Raw genomic sequence first — 21,262 nt, forward strand, 5'->3', positions numbered from 1 at the left:
AGTTATTAGTTTATGTTAATTTAGTGGAAATCTGTGGACTGTTTTTGCTCGAGCACATTTTTATTTCAGTCTAACCGCGCCGTTTTTATTCACTTAATTAATTTAAATAGTAAAAAAGTTAGACCCGCGAAAATATGAATTTATATAGAAGTATTATCTGAACTCAATTTTCGTAAAATCAACAGCCGCCTCGGTTTTTGAATAAACCGTATATTGAAATTTAGATCCTCGGTTCCTCTGATTAAAAATAAAGGTCTATAATAAGAGAAATATCAAGTCGGATCCCGTTAACGATGGAATTTTTTTCGTCCCGCAAACTGTTCCATTTAAAATGCCTGCTGCGCCGAAAGGAGCTTAAAAAAGGCACGCGCGTACATATCCCCGTATTAACGTTAAACGGAACGCGAGCTGCATTTCCGTCGCCTCGGCTCGCTCTTCCGCCGGATCATATTTAATTTTCCACGTCAACTCGAGCGTAATAACAATCGCGTCGCGTATCAAATAGTAACACAATTAAAACGGGGCCGTGGATTTAATCCACCGTCAACGTACTGCAACGAAAACGTCCGTCGTATCCGGTGCTCTTCACGTTTACCCAACAGGACTTAATCGTATATCTCGCGCGCTCCGGCGCAGCGTTTAATCGTCCCGAGAGTTAACTCTAAACCCGTCTTGAAACGCTTCTACGTTAACAAAGACGCTAAATCGTTTTGATCCACGCTCGTCTGAGAGGAGGCGGAAAGAAAACGAAGAAGTTTCAAATTTGATCGCCTAGAGGAGCGCTGGCTCGAAACGTGGCCGTTGTTTCGCGACGACGAGGGGGATGAAACGAGAATAAAACGCGACTGTGAGGCGAGCGTTCGTTGTCAAACATCGCGAATGCACGATTCCCCCCCTCGGAACGAAATAAGGCGTCGCCATTGCCATTTAACGGCGATGTTTCCCAGGGATTGAATACCAGAACGGTGCGAGGAGGGATTTGCTTCTGAACGTTCTCGATTTGGAAGAATAACGCGAGATTCGAACGTTCGCGAGGGGATGAACGATCGAAATCGCGTCGTCGTCGCTGCGACGCGAACAGCTCCCCTGCTGGGACCGGAAGCTAACGGCCCTCCGCGGCTTTTTGTTTCAGATGGCCGCATTCCGCAGAATAAACGCAACAGAGAGTCGAGCCGAGGCAACGGGGATGAAAGGATTTCTTCGAGTGCCCAGGGAAGGGGTAAGGCGAGCTCAGAATGTTGTATCGCGCTTTCAAAGAGTCTTTTACAACGCTTTATCGCGTTTACCCGGGGATTGTCTCTCTAGTGACGTGGATAGAAACCGTTGGAATATTGTGAATATTTCAGTTAACCCTGTTAGAGGGGTTTCGCGCGGTGCCGCCATTTCCGTCGCGAGCCTCGACGAATCGAATAAATCGAGCGGCTTTTTTATTAATATCTCTCGTTCGTCGACACCTGAAGGGTTAAAAATCGTTCTCTTCTTTATTTCAGAATAAACGATAGAAATGTTGGGTACCGTTTGCACAGAGACTTTTCAGCGTTTCGGTTTTATTTTTCATTGTAAAGGATTTATTTGTTAATTTGTTACTTGTTTTTTGCGGAATTTAAATAGCATTAAATCGGACAGAAGCCACGTTTCGATCCATTTAGATTACGTGAAAAATATTCTTCGTATTAAAGCGGATAAGGATGATGTTCAAGTTGCCTGTTTTACATAAAAGATCTTGCAGATATATAGAGTGGGACGTTTAAATGTGCCACTGAAATTCTTTGTATCAACAAAATTATGCGTGGCTGTAGTTTATTTTCAAATACGACGATCTTGCGTTCTCAATTCGTTGCAAAAGTAACAAATGCACGCAGTATTTACTATACAAAACTCACGGTCAGTAATTCATTCAAGTATCATCCACGCAGACACAAACTAAATATTATAAAATCGGAACAGCTTGAGATTTAATATTTAAATAACCATATTATCACGTCAGGACATTTTTATCAGCCTCAACGATCTTTCAATCTCTCTTTCAAATTCCAACTTCTATCTAACCTCTCTGGTTCAGCAACAATGCTACGTACAATTTTTATTATACATCGAGGTCACGGGAAACGAGGCACATCTGCAATTGAAAAAAAAAACAAAAGAAAAAATGGAAACCTCCTATCCCCGTCTCGCAATTAACCGGAGAACGAAATTTACGCGGCGCCTCCGCCTTTCTGAATTTCGCTCGTCTCCCAGGCCCGCTAATACAAAAGTAACACAAGATAGATGTACCCTGTATATATTCTTCATAATTGTATTCATGATATTCATAGTGTGCCGAGATTTACTGGATCGTAGCTCGGTAGTCCCGCGCGGAATGCCCGGCAGATTTAAATCGCGCGGCTGGGGGACCATAATGGCGTCGCGCGTTGCGGGTATCGATAAGTCGGCGAGTTTACAAGGGAGTCGAAAGGATTTTCGAGGGCGGAGAGGAGGTGGGAGAGGTGGGAGTCGTTCCCGTAAATCAGCCCCGAGTTAACTCGACGGTGTCGCCGTTTCCGTGAACGAGTCGCCGTCGTCGGTAGAAACGGAGGACGCGTCGAACAATGGAGGCCCGCCGGAAGCTGTTCGCCGGCACCGCGTTGACGGAGTTATTATTCCATCGATGACGGAAGCCCCGGATTTAATTAGAAATTAACGAAAGCCCTCCGTCGAAGTTGCGCCTCCAGGAGTCGATCTAATTTACGCGGCGGCTCGATCCGCGATAAAACGAAGGCGCGACGATAGGGACGGCCGTCCAATTAACTTAATTAACGTTACAGGACGCGAAAATTTGGAGGAAAATAATGCCCCCGGTGGCATCCGCGTCGGCGAAGTGGCTCTTAATTAATTTTCACGATTGTTTCGTAGATAATTATATTTCCCGCGTCCGCTTTAATTAACGCTGGCCGGGGTTCTTGCAGAGCGCCGCGAAGATGCTGCCGAAAGAAACGGCGAACGCTTCCGCGGGGGTAGACCCGCCCGCCTTTTTGCCAATCAACGGCTACTTGGTTGTGTTCGCCCCGAAAGTATCGGCCCTGTTAGCGAGCCAATTAGCCAGAGGCAATTTATTATAAACGTAACTTCCGTTCGACAAATCGAGCGTTGATTATGGCCCTCGCCACGCTCGACGGCGGAATCTCGTTTCAGATGATTTCGAGTTGGCTGAATCGGTTGGCTGATCTTCTCTTTGTCCGTGTTCAGATACTCGACTTTTGGCTTCTCTTTTTTTTTTTTTAATAGCGCTTCACGCGTTGAATATCGAATCCGTTTCACTCGATGACGCGGGAATAAAAGTTGAGCTTGACGATGGTGTTAATGTTGCATCAAGGAAGTTAGAACGAATATTGAAGCAATGTGCAAAATTAATTTTCACTCTGCCGTGTGAAATTAATTGAGAAGCAGCATCGCAACGAGACCGCAGAAAGTCGACCGTTTTCTTACTAGACACAATTACGGAAAATCGAGCGTTTATTCACTCCCGCGAACAAGCGTCAGATTCTCGAGATCGGGGACATTCCCTCGCGCGTCGAACGGGTTGGAATAGAAAATGAGCCAAATCGCGGACATTCGACGGCCGCTGAAAGTGTTTTAAAAAGCGAGCCCCAATGGCCACGGCGTGTTCCCGATGATCTCGAGTACGCGCGCCACGGAGTCGTTCGAGAATCGGCTTGAACGCGTGCCAATTCGCGGTACGTACGTATTAACCTCTGGTTTCGTTCCCGCGAAGAAACGAGCCGTATCAGCGCGACGAAGACTGCCAATTAATTTCGCTAATGGTTTTCCTTGGCGCGTTCTCGACGTATTTTATTTAACCATTTCAACTAGCAGAGACGCAGGCTGGTCGGAATTATTTCCAGAGGCGATAATAAATATGGGAGGGCAGATTGAATTTTCAAAATATGATTAAACTTAAGTGTCTCGATTGATAAGACCTCAAACTTTCTATTAAATTAATCGAATTCCAATTAATCGTGTATCTAAGATAATGGAATCTAAACGTTACTTTTACACCGATTTTCAGCTATTCATTCTTCCTTTCAACTCTTCGACGAAAGGACTTCGTCCCCTTTTTTAACAGGGAACTCTAAATCTAAGTGTACACGTAGAAATAACTTGAACCTCAATTTAATACTCCACGTATAGTTAATTACCAATAAAAATCAACGCACAGGTTTTAAATCTCGATCGCTAAAATCGCTCGAACTTTCATCAATACACACGTAAGGTGTATTTATACCCAGCTACGTTATAAAACTACCCCTAAAAAAAAAGAAAAATTTTATCACCAAAACCCATCAAATCGATGGAGAAAAGGATACGATTGAAGCCAGTTTTTGTTTCATCTCGATATCTCAATCCGTTCCAGAGATATAAGGGTTGAAAGTTTCGCATTCTTACTACGGCGCGGAAGGTGGTGGGGGGGAATTTATGAATGAACTTGACCCAGATGTTTTCCCGGAAATGCGTACGCACTGATAGTAATAGTAAAAAAAACCGTCTGGCGGCTGTCTGGCAGACTGACCACGTGACTGATCATTGAGGTAGGTCAGTGACCAGGAGCGAGCGAGAGGTCCGAGTCCTGCAGACGAGGACAGAGATAGTAAACGATTAAAAATTACCCTTCCCTTTACACGACGATATCTCGGGAACCGGAAGTCGGATCGAGATGATTCGAAGACCATTTTCAAGGGGAGGGTTCCCAGCTTCCAACAAGCTGGATTGCGTCGAGTAGAGATTGTTATCTTCGGAGATACAGCGCTTCAAAATTTTTCTGATTTTAATACGGGTCAATAGGGGTTTTAAAGAGTTTCCTGTCGAAAACGTTCTACTTTTTTTATGGTTAAATTCTATTATACATTGGGAACTAATGTTTATTTACTTGGTAAATAGGTAAAATGAAGAAAGAGTATATTTTACTGTAAAAATTATGTTCGTAAAGAAAGTTATACAAATTTCTCTGGACTTGAATCTGATGCTAGAGTCGAAACGATGGCTTCTTGGTGTTATTACTGCTATGGACAGCTGATTGACAAATGTGAGTCAATTTACACGAGAATAACATACAGAAGAAAGATCTCTGTCGATATCTAACTGTTATGACATTAGTGAGCACACTTTTCTCTTGACGTTTTACGACAGTAGCTATAAGTTACTTTCCCAAATGTATCAAATATCTGAACGTATTACCCGAAAAAAACTGTCAAACGCCATTTTCTGAAACATTTTACCAGAAATTCCTGGCCTACGTGTCCACTGCTGTACACGACGATGCGTATTTTCCTGTATTCTCGAAATTCCGGATGGACATGCAGGCTGTTGCATCTGACCGTATCCGCGAAGCTATACAAAGCTTGCCTTTTCGCTCATTGTCAAGCTGAAATTCGCTATCGCTGCCGTGGCGCGGTCTAAAATAAGGGAAAAAACGCTCGCAACACGCGCGTCACGTCCTGGTATTCACCGTGAGGTCAACCAAAAAAAAAAGAGACGAAAAAGGAGGAAAAAAAAGGGAAGAAAGGAAAGTTTTCCAAAGTGATATTCGTAGAACATGTGTCACTGATTACGTCAGTGAGCGCGCAGGACATTCGTCACGCGAGCCGTATCTCACTTTGGGGTAGTTCCTTCCAGCGCAATGAGGAGCGACGTTTTATCGCGAAATTTCGTACGATCCCACGGTTATTTATCCGGGCAGCCGCGGTTCTCCCGGTGGACGTTGAAATAATGCCCACCGCGCGGCGATCCAGAAAAGAGCGGGGCGCGCGCGATCGCGAGGGGGTGGGTCGAAAAAAAAAAGCGAACCGCGGCGAATTAGATCGATAGCCGTGGCACAGGCACGTTTGATTAATCGCATTAGTTGTTTTATCAACGTTTTTCGCCGTTCGAATTCACGCGGCTCGTGAAACGGAATACACCGGCACGATAATTAGCCGATTATTTGCGGACTCGCGCGTGCTCGCGTAACTGCGCACCGGACATTTCCGCCGTGGTGTTTGATCTTTGCTCATTAAGATTCAACGCCCCCCCCCCCCCCCTTTAATTTACGCGCGTCGATACGCTGTTTCCGAAACACTCTGCCGTGCCCGAATTGTTTGCGTTTTCGCGTTCGACGGCTCCTCTCGTTCGCCGTAGAGCTCGGCTAACTTGCACGGTCTCACTGTGTTTTCTGCGATGTTTGCTGACTGTGTACATATTAAGGTCGCTTTGGTCTTTTTTTTCTATGAAACGCCTCATATTTTTTAGAAGCGTGTAAACGTTAAGGTATTGCACGGACATTAAATAAAATGTTACAGCTTTATGGAAGTGTATAGACGAATTATAAAAGTAAGTTAAATTCCTTTAGTGTTCAGAACGATTCAAGTCTATATTGAGTCAGAGATTGTATTGCTTTCCTAATTATTTTAATACTTCGAAAAGAAAATAGAAAAGAATTGTCCAATTCCTCCGCTTGCATCGATGCTTCCTCAAGGTGGTCGACGAGGTAATTATTGTCATTCTGAATGAATGATTGTGTAGTTAAATATTAATTTATCGATATCCACGCAGTTTAATTTGAATTGAAAGAATACGATTGTATTCGCAACGTTGAAGAAAATATATGTACAACAACGGGACGTTCCACCAATCTTGTTGGCCCTCAGTCTCCAGTAGTAACATGCTAATCGCGAGATTATTTTCAAAAAAAAGTACCATACAAATGGTAATGAGAATATGTACACCGCTGTTGTACCTGTTATGCAGATTGAGAAGTTAAACGAGAAACGCACATACTTTTGAATGTACAGGGTGTTCGCGTAGATACTTACCCTCGTCTGTCTCGTAAATATGCAGAGGTAATGAAAGAAGGCGGACTTTTACTGGTTATTTTTTTTTTTAGAACCAATGTTATAGCGTGTTCTACATTTTTATACTCGCAATATTTTTCATTACATATAAAGTTTTCCATTAGAAAAAAAACGAAAGAAGTTTCACAATACCGTCCACAGCAAAGAATCCACGTAATCGACGCAGACCGGATGTAATCAACGCGGCACCGTTATTGAAACATTTAGACGTTCGAACAACGACGCATTTCGACTGCCTTTTAACAGGCAAAGCCGCGCATCATTATCGGTTTCTGTCCAGTTGGTGATAATTTGGAATTCCAATCTACATGCTCCAATAATCGATAATCAGGGAATCAATTTCCGTACAATCGACGTCCCGAATAATGGGTGTCTAAATAATCGATCCCAGGATAATCGACGTCCCAATTGCAACCCTGCGCGACAAAAATTTCTGTCCGTCTACGTCCGTCAGCCAGGAAGACGACAAACGAAACGACGACGAGAGATGACGAGCTTTCCTTTTTTTTTTTTTTTTTTTTTTTTTTATACTTTTCGCGCAGCTCGAACTTTTTTCGAACGACACGCGATGCGCCGCGGACCGGAAGGAAACGCGAACCGGGGCGTTCGCACCCCCGGAAAATAACGTTGTCACTGGCGCGCGAGGTGTCTCGTTTCGAGTTGTTTCCTCGATGGTTATTAAGGAAAAATCTTTCGGATGGACCAGTGGATATTGTTTTCACGACTCGCAGTTGGCGGAACGTCTCTCGCGGAATATAAACGAACATTTTCGTTCCCCCTTTTTTTCGTGTTACGCGCGAACGTGGTGCAACTCGTTTTGGAGTTCATCATTTCGCCAGGAAATGTTGTACTTGTGGAAGGAAGCGAAAAGTACGTTTAATATCTCGTTTATCCCTCGAGTTCGCTTACCAGCGACTTGCAAAATGAACGCGTGCAGCCAAAGGTAACTGCATCGACGAAATGGCAACTAATCGTCACACGACTTGGAGAGTGTTGCGAACGATACGATACAATGTCTGAAAAAAGTAATTTGTCCAATGAAATAGGGTTGTCAGGAATCTGTTAAAAAATGTAGCGAGTAAAAGTTAACCTGAGGTTTGAAAGTCGACTAAGTTACCCTAAAACCGTACAAGTTGTGTCTTCTTCGTCACGATTACAGAGAGTGGAGCGAGCAAAGTTGTTTGCGCTGTAAATTTTTCAAGAAATTCATACATAATAACTCGCGACTAAACTCACCCCTCCTGCCTCCCCTGAGGGAAATATACCGTGTATCGTATAAAAAATGTAGATGGCCTTGAATTGAACTCTTCTACTCAGCTGAATTCTGTCATATTCCTACGTAAATAGTCGAGGAACTTTTCCAATCTTCTAACGTCGCCTATAATAGTTTCTTCTGTTGCGTTTAACACGAGCGTACGCCTGTTCATAAGTTATATTGAATGTTCAGAAGCTTTGGACGAAATGTTCGTCGAGATTCAACCTCTTAGAATGATCGCAAATCCGTGATACATCGACGGAGAAACGTTTAAGGAAAATCGATAAATTCCAAATTGTTAAGAGTACAAAATGATAGCGAGTTGTAGTTGTCAGGAGAGCAACTCGTGGCGCGATTCGAGAAGACAAGCAACTTTCGAGAATGAAAGGATTATCGATTTAACCGTCGAATGTGACAGAGAGTCATTTAGCCGATTGAACTGCTCAGACGTTTGAAATATTGTATCCTTTCGAAGGGAAGTCGAAGGTTCCGAGGTGTAACACGAATTTCTTGACGAGGGTTTGTACAATCGTAAAACTTGAAATAAGAGCTTAAATCGTTGTATTTAATTCTAGCGAAAATTATTTTAGAAAATATATAATATTTACTACCTTTAACATTAAGTATTTTTCATTTATTTAATTTTCTTCTTAGAAGAGAAACATTTCTCTGGTGCGTATCGTTCGTATAATAAATTTCCACGTGTGATCCACCTAATCGGCCACGATAAGAACGCTATGACATCCTCGATGTGCACGTAGCGAACGTTCAACGTAGCAAAATATTCCATTGGAGCTCTCGCGAGAATTCGCGATTAAGATAGAGCTTATTGCCGGGCTGTAAAAATTAGGGTTCCGATTCCGCTTTCAGTTTGTCGGGTTCGTGCTTCTCGCTGCCCCCTCACCACTCCTCAGAATGCCGATAAAGTCGAAATTATAGGTCCATAATGGAAAACTTTCTCCTTAAAGTCGGAAGTTGTCGGTGCTGGGACGAGAATGAGTGAAACTCCTTTTTCTCCCTCTTATTTCCGTGCGGGGCGCGAGGATTTACGGTTTCGTCGAGAGTTTTACCCCCGATCTCCGAGGAGAGCACAATTCGCCGTGAAAGGTATTTCAATTCCGGCCGCGAAAAAATCGATGGCTTCCAGTTGCCCGCCGGAACGAAGCGATTCTGAGTTACCCTGGTTATTGCCTCGCGAGAGGCTATTTAACGTTCGAGATCGGGCCAATAAAAATTTCCTATTATTATCGCAAGTCGTTAAGAGTGGACGCATTGCTCGATCTTCAGCAGGTCAATGATAGGGTCGTGATACCAGGAGACTACTTAGATTTATTCGAAAAAATAAGTCGATGTACGTATGAGGGGTGTCTTATGGAATTTTTCTAATTTCGAAGCTGTTGCGTTTATTTCAGGGGTGCACGAAGGTGTTCATTGATGGATGCGATGATAAAATAAAGAAACTCTGCTTTGATATTGTTATATACTATGGAAACCATTGAAATAACTTTACAACCCCTTAATTCTGACCCTGACTCAGACCACAAACGCAATTAATAAGAATTCTATCGATTCCACATCGATTCTAATGGATCGTGATCGTTCAGCGATCGTTGATCGCTAATTGCTCGATTTAGCTCCCGATTGAACTGATTCTGGTTCCGAAGATATCCCATTCTGCCCGCCATCGCGTCCTTATCGCGTCCTCCCCGGGGGGTGGCTCGCAATAGAGCTTGCCCTCGGTTTGGTGGCGACGAAACTTTGATAACGACGTGGAACTTGCGATCTCCCAGTCCTGCGCCAGGCGTATCGATCGCGGCAATGATTAAAAACTAATTTCTGTTTCATCCCCCTAGAAGCATGCTCGCTATTGCTGGGTGCCATCGAGGAGCGTGAATACTGAAGATCGTAGACTAAAATCGCAATAATTCTCATCAGAAATGTTCGAGATTAATCGAATTACACTACAGTCTGCGGTTGTATTATTTATCGTTCGAATTTTTCTGTTTAAATTATTTAAGCAGATGGCTCGAGGTGAAAATGAAGCGTCTTCATTATTAGATCATTCCATTGCACCGTAGGATGAAAGATATCAGTATACACGGGTCGATCAAAGGCATTTTACTTGCACGTGTATTCGTGTGAAGGATTATCGCGATAGATTTATGGACGGAACTCGCGGACTCTCTATGGCGGCGCGTTCTTTTCTGCTCTCTTTTCCTGGCTCGCCTTCCTTTGCCGTGGCTGGTTCGCTCCCTCACGCTATTCGACGCCCTAAATCTTCGATACACCACAAAGTGGAGACTTTATTAAGTATATATTTCATCAATCGCGGTCCGAGCTTTCTTGCTTTACTCTTTATCCCTTTGGAGAGTTGACGCTCGGTAATGTCTTACACGTGCGATCGAGAAAGAAGGGTATTTTATTACACGAACAAATATATATATTTTTTACAATTTCTACGATAATAAGAAAGCAACAGAAATTTTTAAGATACATTCATTACAAGTATTCTTTTCTCTTTAATGTAAACAACGCGTCGAAACGTTTATTCGCCACGAACCCGGTTAATAAAATTTGTTTTAAGATAATGAGAAAGCAACGGAAATTTTTAAATTACATTCATTACAAATGTTCTTTTCTCTTCAATGTAAACAAAGCGTCGAAACGTTTATTCGCAACGAACCACCGTTCCATAAACGAACAAATTCCGTTAATCATCCACGTACCAGCCGCGCGAGAAAAAGAAGGGAAACCGTACGAATTCCATGCGGAAGGTCGCGTTCGCTCTTCCGTCAAAGCGGTCAAAGCGTTTATCGGTGATTCCGGCGGGTCTCGCGTGCATTTTCCGCGGCGTCGCGACGGTTTGAACCTAAGCCAATTCGCGGGAGCGCCGTTCGCCGCCCCCGAAACGACCGCCCGTCCGAACCATCGCGCCATAAGGGCGATCGTTAGGCCAATTTACGACCGTCTTCTTGTTGCGCGCGGCGTGCTACCACTCGCGAAACGTTGTCTCAACGCCTCGCGCGTTCTCCGATTTCCGATTGCTCGCTGGTCGATCGTAGGCAAACGATCTGTCGCGAGATTCCGTTCGGATTCTCGAATTTGCGACTTTGTCACGCTACGTGCATCCTTGGCACTGGATACGAACGGTTTTCTTTGGTGGTGTCTTTTGGACTTTCTTTGCGTGGAACTGTGATTTTCTTTCAATAAGTGTAGTGGAAATTTGTGTGGTTTGATTGATTATTGATCGTGCAAGAAATTTGTATGTAATTGTTATTGGAATTTGCTTCATGCGATCTAATAATTTATAAAACTAATGTGTTATGGCGGTGACTAGGAATTATTAAAATGAATATACATCATTTTATTTTGTGCAGTCACTTGCAGACCGGCCCATGCAGCTGTGTAGCTGAAAGCCATTCTGCTTTTAAATGCTATAAATCGTCGCGTATATTCCTTTGGAGCTATATAATTTTCGAATTCTAAAACAGTCATCTCTTGCTCTCTTATGCAGTCTTGGGTGAGACACGATATTGCATAATAATAATTGTTTTTTATCGAAATTCAGGATGAATATATTTTCTTAATTTATTACCTTTTTCTATATATTTCTTGTTAGAAAATTGAAAACGACAGAAGTCGTAGATTTCGATTGTAAACCGAAGCTCAGGTATTATGCAAATTATATATTTGTATCTTTTCTAATTGTTATTCAATTTACTGTACTTCGAGCACGCTTAGAGAACTGAAAACGAAAGAAATGAACGTTTTCGATCGCAGAGCAAAGATCAGAGACCACGTAGATTATTACGAACAGCGTGAAATTCGATTCAGCGCCTAATTGAAAATAGTTGTTAATAATCGCGGGCTCGTGGACCGTAACACGAACATGTTAAACACGTTCCGTTTCACTACGGAATTTCTCCCGAAGGGGAAACCTCGCGTAGAGGTAAGAATAACACGGAGTGCTCTTTTTATCGCCATTCGAAACGTGTTATTTGAAACGTAGTAGCGTGTAATTTTGTATCTTCCAGTGGGATCACGTTCTGCTGCTGTATCATGTGGTTGGGAGGAATGTTTCTTCGCGAGGCAATATTGAAAACCATAACGTGTGTTCTAGCTAGGATAGACCAAAGTGGAACCTTTCATTTTTTTTTTATTTTCTTTTCCTTTCCTTTTACCAGCTTCCGCGTGAATCGTCCATTTTGTCCCACGTTTTCCATCGAACAAATTACGATATCGATTACAGAACCTCGAATTTACGATATTTAGTTATGTTAAACATGAACAATGTTACGTTGAAATTCGAACAAGTATTCGATTTTAATTGAAACTTGGAGGGAAGCTACACGTTCGTATTACTTAGGTGGTTTCGTGTTATCTAAATTCAGGTGACTCGAAGTCAAGGAACTTCGATATCGAAGATGAACGTGGGAACTTGAGAAGATATTACACGGGAATTAGATTCGCATTGATAAAACAATTTCAAGTTACTTACAGCGAAACGATCTGATGTTAATTATCTAGTTTAATCCGAACGAGGCATTGACTAATTTTCCAAGTTTGTGTTCACGACCGAATATCTCAAAAAATTTGTAATTTGGACAGTGAAGATTACACTCGCAGCTTCTTGTTCATATCTGCAACATTTTATAGCTATCACTTCAAAATGACACAATTGCACCATATTTTAATTTAATTTCTTGTAGCATTTCAACAGAAAACTACAGAGAAACATGCATTTCTCAAAAAGTTACACTAAAATAAACTAATTTCCTCGTAATCACTGATAAACTTTAATGTTTCTTCAAAGGAGACATCCAAGTGATATGTCAGACTTGCGACGTCCCCTCAGAGTGAACAACCAAAAGCAAATGGTTAATTACTGCACTTCCCTAAATCCTTTGCTTTTCTTTCGATGAGATAAAGGAAGAGACGAAGGTTTTTTAATATACTTTTTCCATACAAACGATAGTTTTCAATGTCCAAAATTTCCTCGACTATGGCTGAGGACGCTTGTCTGGTACAAAATGGCCGCGACGCGAGGACTGGCGAACCGCCGTCGCGACCTAAGGAAAATATTCAACCGGACGGATCAAACATCGCCCGGAAGTCTCGAGCAGTCCTCCGTCTGCTCAAATACTCAAATATGTAATAAGAACCGTGATATTCTCGAATGGAAATTTCCGCGGCAGGCGAGGCCCGCAGTGTCGCGTTCGAGTTCAAACAGAACTTGCCCGTGTAACGAACAAGGTGTTCCTCAAATATTTATACCCAGTACCTGCCTATTGCCGGAGAACTTCCGGTTACCCGTCTGGGCCAACTTGTCCATTGTTTCCCGCGTGATTGTTCGTTCGTCGATCGAAGGCACGGACGAGAAATTCATTTTTTAGGGCTGAGAACGATGCGAGACGATACGTGTATGTTGCGTTAAGGATTGTCAGAGAAATAAATCGGTGACTAATAATGGTAATTTGTGTTCTGGAAATTTCGATGTAATGAGAAGTTCTGAAAATGCTAAAAAATGTGTTTTTATAACAGTAATTATTTTTCATTACAGAAATTAATTTGTTACAAAAATTAATTTGTTATTTCATTTTTGGAATTCAGTAATGTATTATAGTACAGATATTTATATATGCCAGAGCCTGCAAAAATAACAGGCTCTAAATTTCATACGCATTTCATCACCATTTATTCGTCTAAACTTAACGCGTATAATTTTTCCTTTTTTTTTTTTAGATTCCACATCGTGTCGTATAAAACATAACTATCAGTCTTAGTCATTTTGCGTCCCGTTATCAACGTGAAACGAGAACGGAAAAATATGCCACGAATTGTTTTAATTTATAGAAAGGGAGAAAAAGAACGCCGCGATACGTGCCAAATATTTGCAGCTGAAAGCTTTTTTGTATTGAAATTTATTATTCGAATTTTAAAGGAATTAATATTAATAACGAGCAAAGCTTTTTTTATAGTACCTGTCAAATCGATTTATCCCTGAACGAGCAATTTTTAACTAATGGACTTCGCACAAGTAAAGGGCCGACTGCACGCGATGTACATTCCCTTGTACAAACCCAGACACTGTTTAAATTAAAAAAAAAGATACTTTAGAAGAATTACAATATTACTAATCATAAATTAACCTTCTTTACAATCCCAAATATTTCAAGCAACTCCAAAACGCACAATTATTTACACCAAAGCAGTGCAGTGTTCGTAAAAGACTTCTACAGACTTTCGAACGAGACAGCAGCGAAATGCTGCACCCTTCCATTCGACAGGGTGACGGATTTCGAAAATCGGCGCGTCGATCGCGGAAGATGGCGGAGGCAAGAACGAGCGAGATTTCTCGCGTTACCCGCGACAGAAATTTGTACGCGTCCAGGGAAAACGCGGAGGCGGGCCCGTTGAAAAAGTGAGGCTGAGGGCGCGCGACGGTGCTACCGGAAATGCACGTGTAGGGGCGCGCTGGGGTGGGCTCTCACCCCGCGTATCATAAATTTCGCCGCGCCGCGTACTTTGCACCGTTACCAGGCCCGTACGTTCTGATACCCTAGAACTCAACCTTGTTCCCGCAACCCATTTCAGAGCACTCTCGCGGTTACTTTGGTTCACCCCCGTGAGAGGGTGTATTGTGAATTCCGATACCAGCGACCGCAACGCTCCATCCTTTGGAAACATATTTGCTCCCGGCATGAACTCGACCAAAAATCCACGCCGTGAATTCCTTACATCGTTGCACCCGTTCCATCGATCCTCTACGCTCTCTTTCTATCTCTCTCTAGCTCTCTCGTTCAAGCTCTCTCTCTCTCTATCTATCTGTTGGCTTGTTTATTCGCCGTCTTATGGTTTTCACCGGGGCTGCCACGAGTTATCGTGCCGGTTGTTCGTGGCAGGATAATAGAATTGTAGCCTGTTGTCGGACGTCTTTGTCCTCGTGTTCTTGCTCGCGAACTTGTAAGTATTCCTGATTCTCTAATTACGTTTCAGCTTGGGAATCCGTTCGCGGAGAGATTCGCGCTGAATTAAGGGAACAAAGGTCTACGCTGCGGTAATCCGTGTCGTTTTTGTTCGGTTTCTCGTCCGTGTGCAGATTTCAGAGATGCTCGTCTGGATGAGAAAGATACCTCGGATCGATATCGTTTTGTTGTGGAACAAAGTTGTGTCCTATGCGTGAAGAAATTTTTTTACATTAGAATCACGTATCGATGGAGTGTGTGCCATTTAAATTAATCTGCACGGCCGCCATTTTGGTTCTGCGTGGGAATCGCGCAACTTTCTTGATCCATCGCTTCTTTCAATGATTCAGAAGTCCAAAAAGGCCGCAGCGAGCCTGCATAAATTGGAAAGTTTCGACGCTTTGAGATTCAAATGTTAATCGCCGCGATTGAGCGGAATTTTCATTTAATTGCCGTCCGCCGCTGGGTGGCCATCGAAATTTCAGAATCGAGGGAACTCGTCCACCTCTGAGCATTATGTGAACCGGAGAATTCGTTTTATTTTCTATTGTCGCGAGGCGAAGTTTTATTTGGCGTTTAGGCAGTCAGCCGTACTGCTTGTTAATTAGATGAATTAAGTAGCTTAATTAAAATGTTTGCGATATTTTGTAACGTTCCTGCTCAAAATTTGTTTTAATTACCTGTGGGAAATCTGAAAGCTCATCGCGGCGTGAAAATAGCAACGAGATATTAATTTGGAAAAAGGTTGTAAAATATAAAATGCCTGAAATTGTGGCAAAATTTGTTACACGAAGGATACACTCGCAATGCGTCATATTATGAAGAAAATGCCAACCAAATAAAATATTTCAAATAAAACCTTTTCGCTAAGTTAATTTGTGTATAAGATCATTTTACATTTCGATTCGAGCGCCGAGGAACAAATAATTAAATCCTCTAGGTGACCTTAATTTTAAAATTTCCAACGAGTAGTAAAGAAGAAATTGCAACATTTCAAAAATGCAGATACGCTCTCCGTATCGTAAACCCGAGATAATCTCATATTCAGAACGCATTTCAGTTTCGTTCGATCGAACCCGTTCCTTTCCAGCAGGAGTACCGATATATCCCAGTCAGTGCTTAACCTTGCAGCCCCGTTTCGAACCACCCACACTTCCACCCCTCGACTCCCTATTCCTCCGTGCCTAGTTTATTCCCTCCGTACCGATATCAGCGTGACTTTTATCCTGGCGCAGGCCGCTTTTTCCACGGGAATACGCCCGCGTAGCCGACATTGTTTAGCGCGACGGAACGACTCCTCTCTTCATTGTCCTACGCCCGATGCGCGTGAATACGGGGGTGCCATTAATCGTGTTTCGTCCGCGAGATTAATGCTTTCAGCGCGACCATATAGAACAGACAGAATGGCCGGGAATCGATTTTGTATCGAGCTAATGGACACGCGTTCAAAGACACCGTCCTCCCTCCTGGGTATTGGAATTTTTTCTCTCCCCCTCTCACTCTGTCTCCTTTCTGTTTCTGCGATTTGTAAAAAGGCTAGCTTTACGGATGTTGTTTAAGCGAGATACTCTTTGGGGAGCGCGCGGGGTGGTTCGCAGGGAAGATGAATGTTGGTTGCGGGTATAAGGGCGATGGAAAATGGGATTGAAGCACGGTGTTCGGTTAAAAAATTGTGATAATTGACGCGGTGCGTTGAAGTCTCGTTCCCTTTTGTGAATACCAAGGTTAGCTCGATGGGTTGGATTTCTGATGGGTTCGGTTCATTTCTTCGCACGCTGTATTGATTTTATTCGTCGCGTTTCATTCTTTCGACGTGGTTTATTAACGCTTTCATTGATTTTGCAGACTTTTTGTTGTACGATAATTTAATTTCGTTTTTCTCAGTGGAAGTTCAATCTGAAGACACACTGTATACTGTTTTCATACTTTTCTGAGCTCGATCGATGGTCATTGGCAAAATCCAACGTGTATGTAACTTGTCACAATGACAATAAGGAAACCACCCTCTTGAGCAAACGAAGGGCCTCGTCCACTCTTCACAAACGTACGCCAAGGGTGGCGAAGTATACTGTTTCGTAACTTGGGGAGGAATTTTCAAAATAACGACCAATTAATTCAATCACTGTCGTCGCGTTTCATTCGATCCGCTTCCGTCGAGCAGACATCCGGTACCCGTTTTGGTTCCACGATGGCGCGGGTCGTAAAACTTAACCCTGTTGCCGCGATCCATTTCACGGCTCTCCAGTTTATTCTCGTCCGGTTTCCGGGCCGGCGACTCGACCGTTGCACTTTTCCCAGATAATACGTTATATATTTGTCGTGACGTGTCCGTGCGCCCGTGTCACGCGCGTCGCCTCGCCCTCTAATCGGATAACGCGCATCAACCCCCGTCGGAAACCGTTCGCGGCGCGGGGAAAAATTCGCGGAAGGAACGTCCGCCGCTCCTGGATGGAATAATAAGCTTGTCGCGCGAATTTGTTACGCGATGATGGGCGAGACGAAACGTATTTTGAAAACCACTCGAACGACGAATGGCTTGATGAGCACTGAAGATCTTTTTTTTGAGATAAAAGGAGGAACAATATCTGCACACGTCCGTTTGATATTAATATAAAATCTGATTATTAATTTAAAAACTACCGTTTTGCAAATGACAGACAGTAGATCTCAATTTTAAAATGTAAGTTTTGACGTGGTCGCAGAATAGCTTTCAGATACGATATTTGGGACTAATCTGTAATGGACGATTATAACAGTTTTCTTTTGGGGTTGTTTATAAGTTGGTCGCGTGTTTTGTAGCTAGGATCAACGATTTTCGTTTACTCCAGACAGGCAATCTGTTTATCAAAATAAAAGTCCACGGACGAGGAAGTGAGTTGTTAAGTTCGTTAAAATTCCTCGGAAGTTCTTAACGAGCGCCAGGGAAGAATTCGTGCAGGAATAACCCATTAACTTAGTTTGGTGGCAAGAGTCTAGAGAAATTGATATCCCGAGGTGCTTCAGATTGTTGATTTCTCGTGAGAATGTTATCTTTCCACTACAATGTGTATTTAAAAAACAATCCCACGATAGGGTTTCGATGCAAATTTTGCATATTTAGTTAATCGCAAAAGTATTTAATCGATTAATGAAACTTTGAGATTAATTCAAAAAATGTTCAGTACAAAAATTATTTTATCATCACAATTATAAAATATTAAATTAAATTAAATTCACTTATCCAGCATCAAACTAAATTGTATCGTTTCATCTATAATATCAAATTAATATCTCCATTAATAATAGCTGACAACCCAACCTACCCTAACCGAAGCTAAACGCTATACGACTTCGGTCACTTAAAATAAAAGACAAAAGTATGAACTTTACGAGCTACAAGCCAGCTGTGAGTCACGTTCGAACGAAATGATGCACGAGCGTGCAGTAAAGATATTTTTACATTCCTTAAGCCTCTCCATGCACAAAGCGTGCGTCTCAAAATGCACGAAACAGCTTCGAGGGCAGGGTAAGAAAAATAAAAATTCCAGCTGGCATTCTACCGAGTGCTATGCCGCGCGTTACGAGACTCGAGTGTGTACAACATAACTTTTCCTTAAACATGGCTAGCCAACGTTCTACCGCCTCCAATGAAAAGTGTACGCGTTCCTTACGACGAAGGTCTGTGAAATGAAGTGATCTTTCCCGGCTACGAAAGGATGCACCCCTTTATTCTTGCGTGCTTAGCGACGGTGTGCATACGGAGTACGTACGTACTACTTTTGAAAATGTACAATACGCCGTTTTGAATGACAAGAGTGGCGAGGTAAACGAGGCCAAGTCGCAAGAGCAGGTTCGCGCCATTCATCAAGATAAAGCAGAAATCCTTGGTAACCAAATACAGAGAAATGCTTTGCTTCAGATCTGTAAAACACATTCTTTTAATCAAATTCTATTTAGTTGCAAATCGACTCAAGGTTACTCGACCTAACGGGACCTTTGATTAGGTATTTTGGGTTTATGATTAGGTCAATAAGCGTTGAAGCGATTAAATAGGTTCCTGTATCGCATGAGTCAACAATAAACCCTCGATACAAACTTTCAGCTTTGTTTCGATGAATACTCCGCATCCCCCAAGTCCAATCCGTCTATTATATTGGAGAATCCATCACGGAAGAAAAGAAAAAAAAAGGGTACTTCCGTTCAATAACAGGCAATGCATTGTGAAATGTCGAAAGTTTCCCTCAAAGACGCATTACTCTTCAATCGGCCGTTCCAGGAGGTCGAAGGGTTGTTCCGTTTGAAGGGTAAATTTCATCGCGGTCCGACGCATAAATTTCGCCCAAGTCTGACGCATAAATTTCGTCCAAGTCTGTATTCAGCCTGTTCCTCCGGCATGGATTCCGGTATCCTAGAACTTAACCTCATTCCCTCAACCTAGATCGAAGCCCCCCTCGTTTATTTTCGTTCAACTTTCCAGACACGCAGGATCTCGTCCGCCGCTCTCGCGTCCTCCGCCTCTGGGGGCACGCTGTTTGCAGCAGGTCCACGAGGCTTTTATCCCGCGTCACGATAATTCCCCATTTCCAACGGAAATTCCATCGCGACGTCTTCGTCCCCCTGCAACGTCCAACGAAACGTGGACGTCGAAGGTCAATCGTCCCCGCGGTTTGCTCGCGAGTCGTTCTTGGGTGAATAAACGCTGCGGTTTCTTGAATGGACGTCGCCATCTTGCTGAAACTACCTTCGAGCGATGCAAGAAAAATTGGCGGCTATTCTTCGTGCGATTAATTCGATTAGGATTGGTTTCTTTTTTTGTATTTATTTGAGAGAGTTTTAATTTTTAGGTTTTAATCTCTCGCAATGTCGTGCGTTTGATCGTTATTGAAATGAGAGGACTTGGACTGATTGAAACGAATCCAGGAACGCGCATTGCTCACAGAAACGACCCGCTATTAATCTCGATTACCGCGTAATCTATCATAGACGATCCCACGATACACGATTCAATTTATGATGCGAAAAAGGAGAAGAGAAAACCGAGCGCGCAAGACGCGAGACTTGAAATACTACAGTATCTTTGACGCGCGTTTGCAAAACCATATTTCGTTCGCATTACAGGTTCCCGTGCGCTATACATCATCCAGGATTGAAACGATTGGATTGTAACAAGCAACAGCTGCATGGAAATCGGGAAAAATAGGGTATCTATCTTGAGAGCGTTCAATTTCACGTCTAATCTCAACCACAACCCCTTTTCTCATTTCGAATCCTGACAGAGAAAACCTCGCGCGACTCGTAGCCTAACCACGTTATTATCGTTGCCTCGTATAAAGAATCATGAATGAAAAGTCGCGCCAAGACTAAAATTGCTCGTGATTTCCAAGCGCAAAGAATATAATGGAGCAGAATCTCGATTCCCATTCAACCCCCGTCGACGCCGCATGTAGAACATAAAATACGAGCGTCCAAGAGCGCGGAAAAATTCGTGCTCGCTCCCGTCAGCTTGTTTCTTCTATTATACCTGCTCGAACGCGTACGCGGCGCATATTAATCGCGCATTATACTCGATAGAGCCAGGGGATTGCTTTAGAGGAGGCGAAAAAAAGGCGAGAAAAAAAAAATGGCAGCGACGAAGCGCCGCGGCCGATAGCAGAGCGCTGGCATTTTTGCCGACCGACAACGAAATTTCATTCGTCCCTGAAAGCTGTTCGCGTCTCCCGTCCCGCCTCTGGCGACCGGCGGAATTTTCATATTTAGACGGGAGAGGAGGGAGGGCAATAATTAATTTCATTCCGGGTGTCGATCAATAGCGGGCCCGGTAATTAAAAGCGCTAATGAGAGACTGAAAAACCGAGTGACACGGTAACTCCGTTATCGCATTATCCACGGTTTATCGCGGCGGTCGCGGTGGGCGAGTTTAAGGCGACCGAAAAAGTAATTATCGGTTCCCATTAGCGGTGGGGCAACGTTAGATCCCGTGGCGCGGCCGTCGCTTTTACTTCGCCGCGGTTATTGGAAAGATAATGGCGAGAGAAGAAAGCGTAGAAAGGAAAAGAGTAAAAAAAAATAAGATAGGAAAGTCGACAGAGAATCCGCTATATTTCCCGTGCAACGGATTGCGACGGTCGTTTCCTTTGGTCTCGAAACGGCCACCCCTTCGCGGCTGCGGACCAGGTATCTCGCGACCGCGATGCCTGCTA

The 21,262-nt window shown here is 43.2% G+C and overlaps 2 protein-coding genes across 3 annotated transcripts in view; one reads left to right on the plus strand and one right to left on the minus strand.

The window, feature by feature from the left end:
- Positions 1–21,262, minus strand: part of Ikkbeta (inhibitor of nuclear factor kappa B kinase subunit beta) — a 575,876-nt gene that overhangs the window by 372,740 nt on the left and 181,874 nt on the right. The window lies entirely within an intron of this gene.
- The window catches only part of LOC143433363 (uncharacterized), a 310,410-nt gene that overhangs the window by 227,308 nt on the left and 61,840 nt on the right, over positions 1–21,262 (plus strand). For both annotated transcript variants that reach the window (XM_076910695.1, XM_076910696.1), the window contains one exon: positions 1,133–1,219. In XM_076910695.1, the coding sequence (XP_076766810.1) occupies positions 1,133–1,219 (87 nt within the window). The remainder of the gene's footprint in view (positions 1–1,132; positions 1,220–21,262) is intronic.

Source organism: Xylocopa sonorina, chromosome 2 (assembly GCF_050948175.1).
Source record: "Xylocopa sonorina isolate GNS202 chromosome 2, iyXylSono1_principal, whole genome shotgun sequence".
Lineage (NCBI taxonomy): Eukaryota > Metazoa > Arthropoda > Insecta > Hymenoptera > Apidae > Xylocopa > Xylocopa sonorina.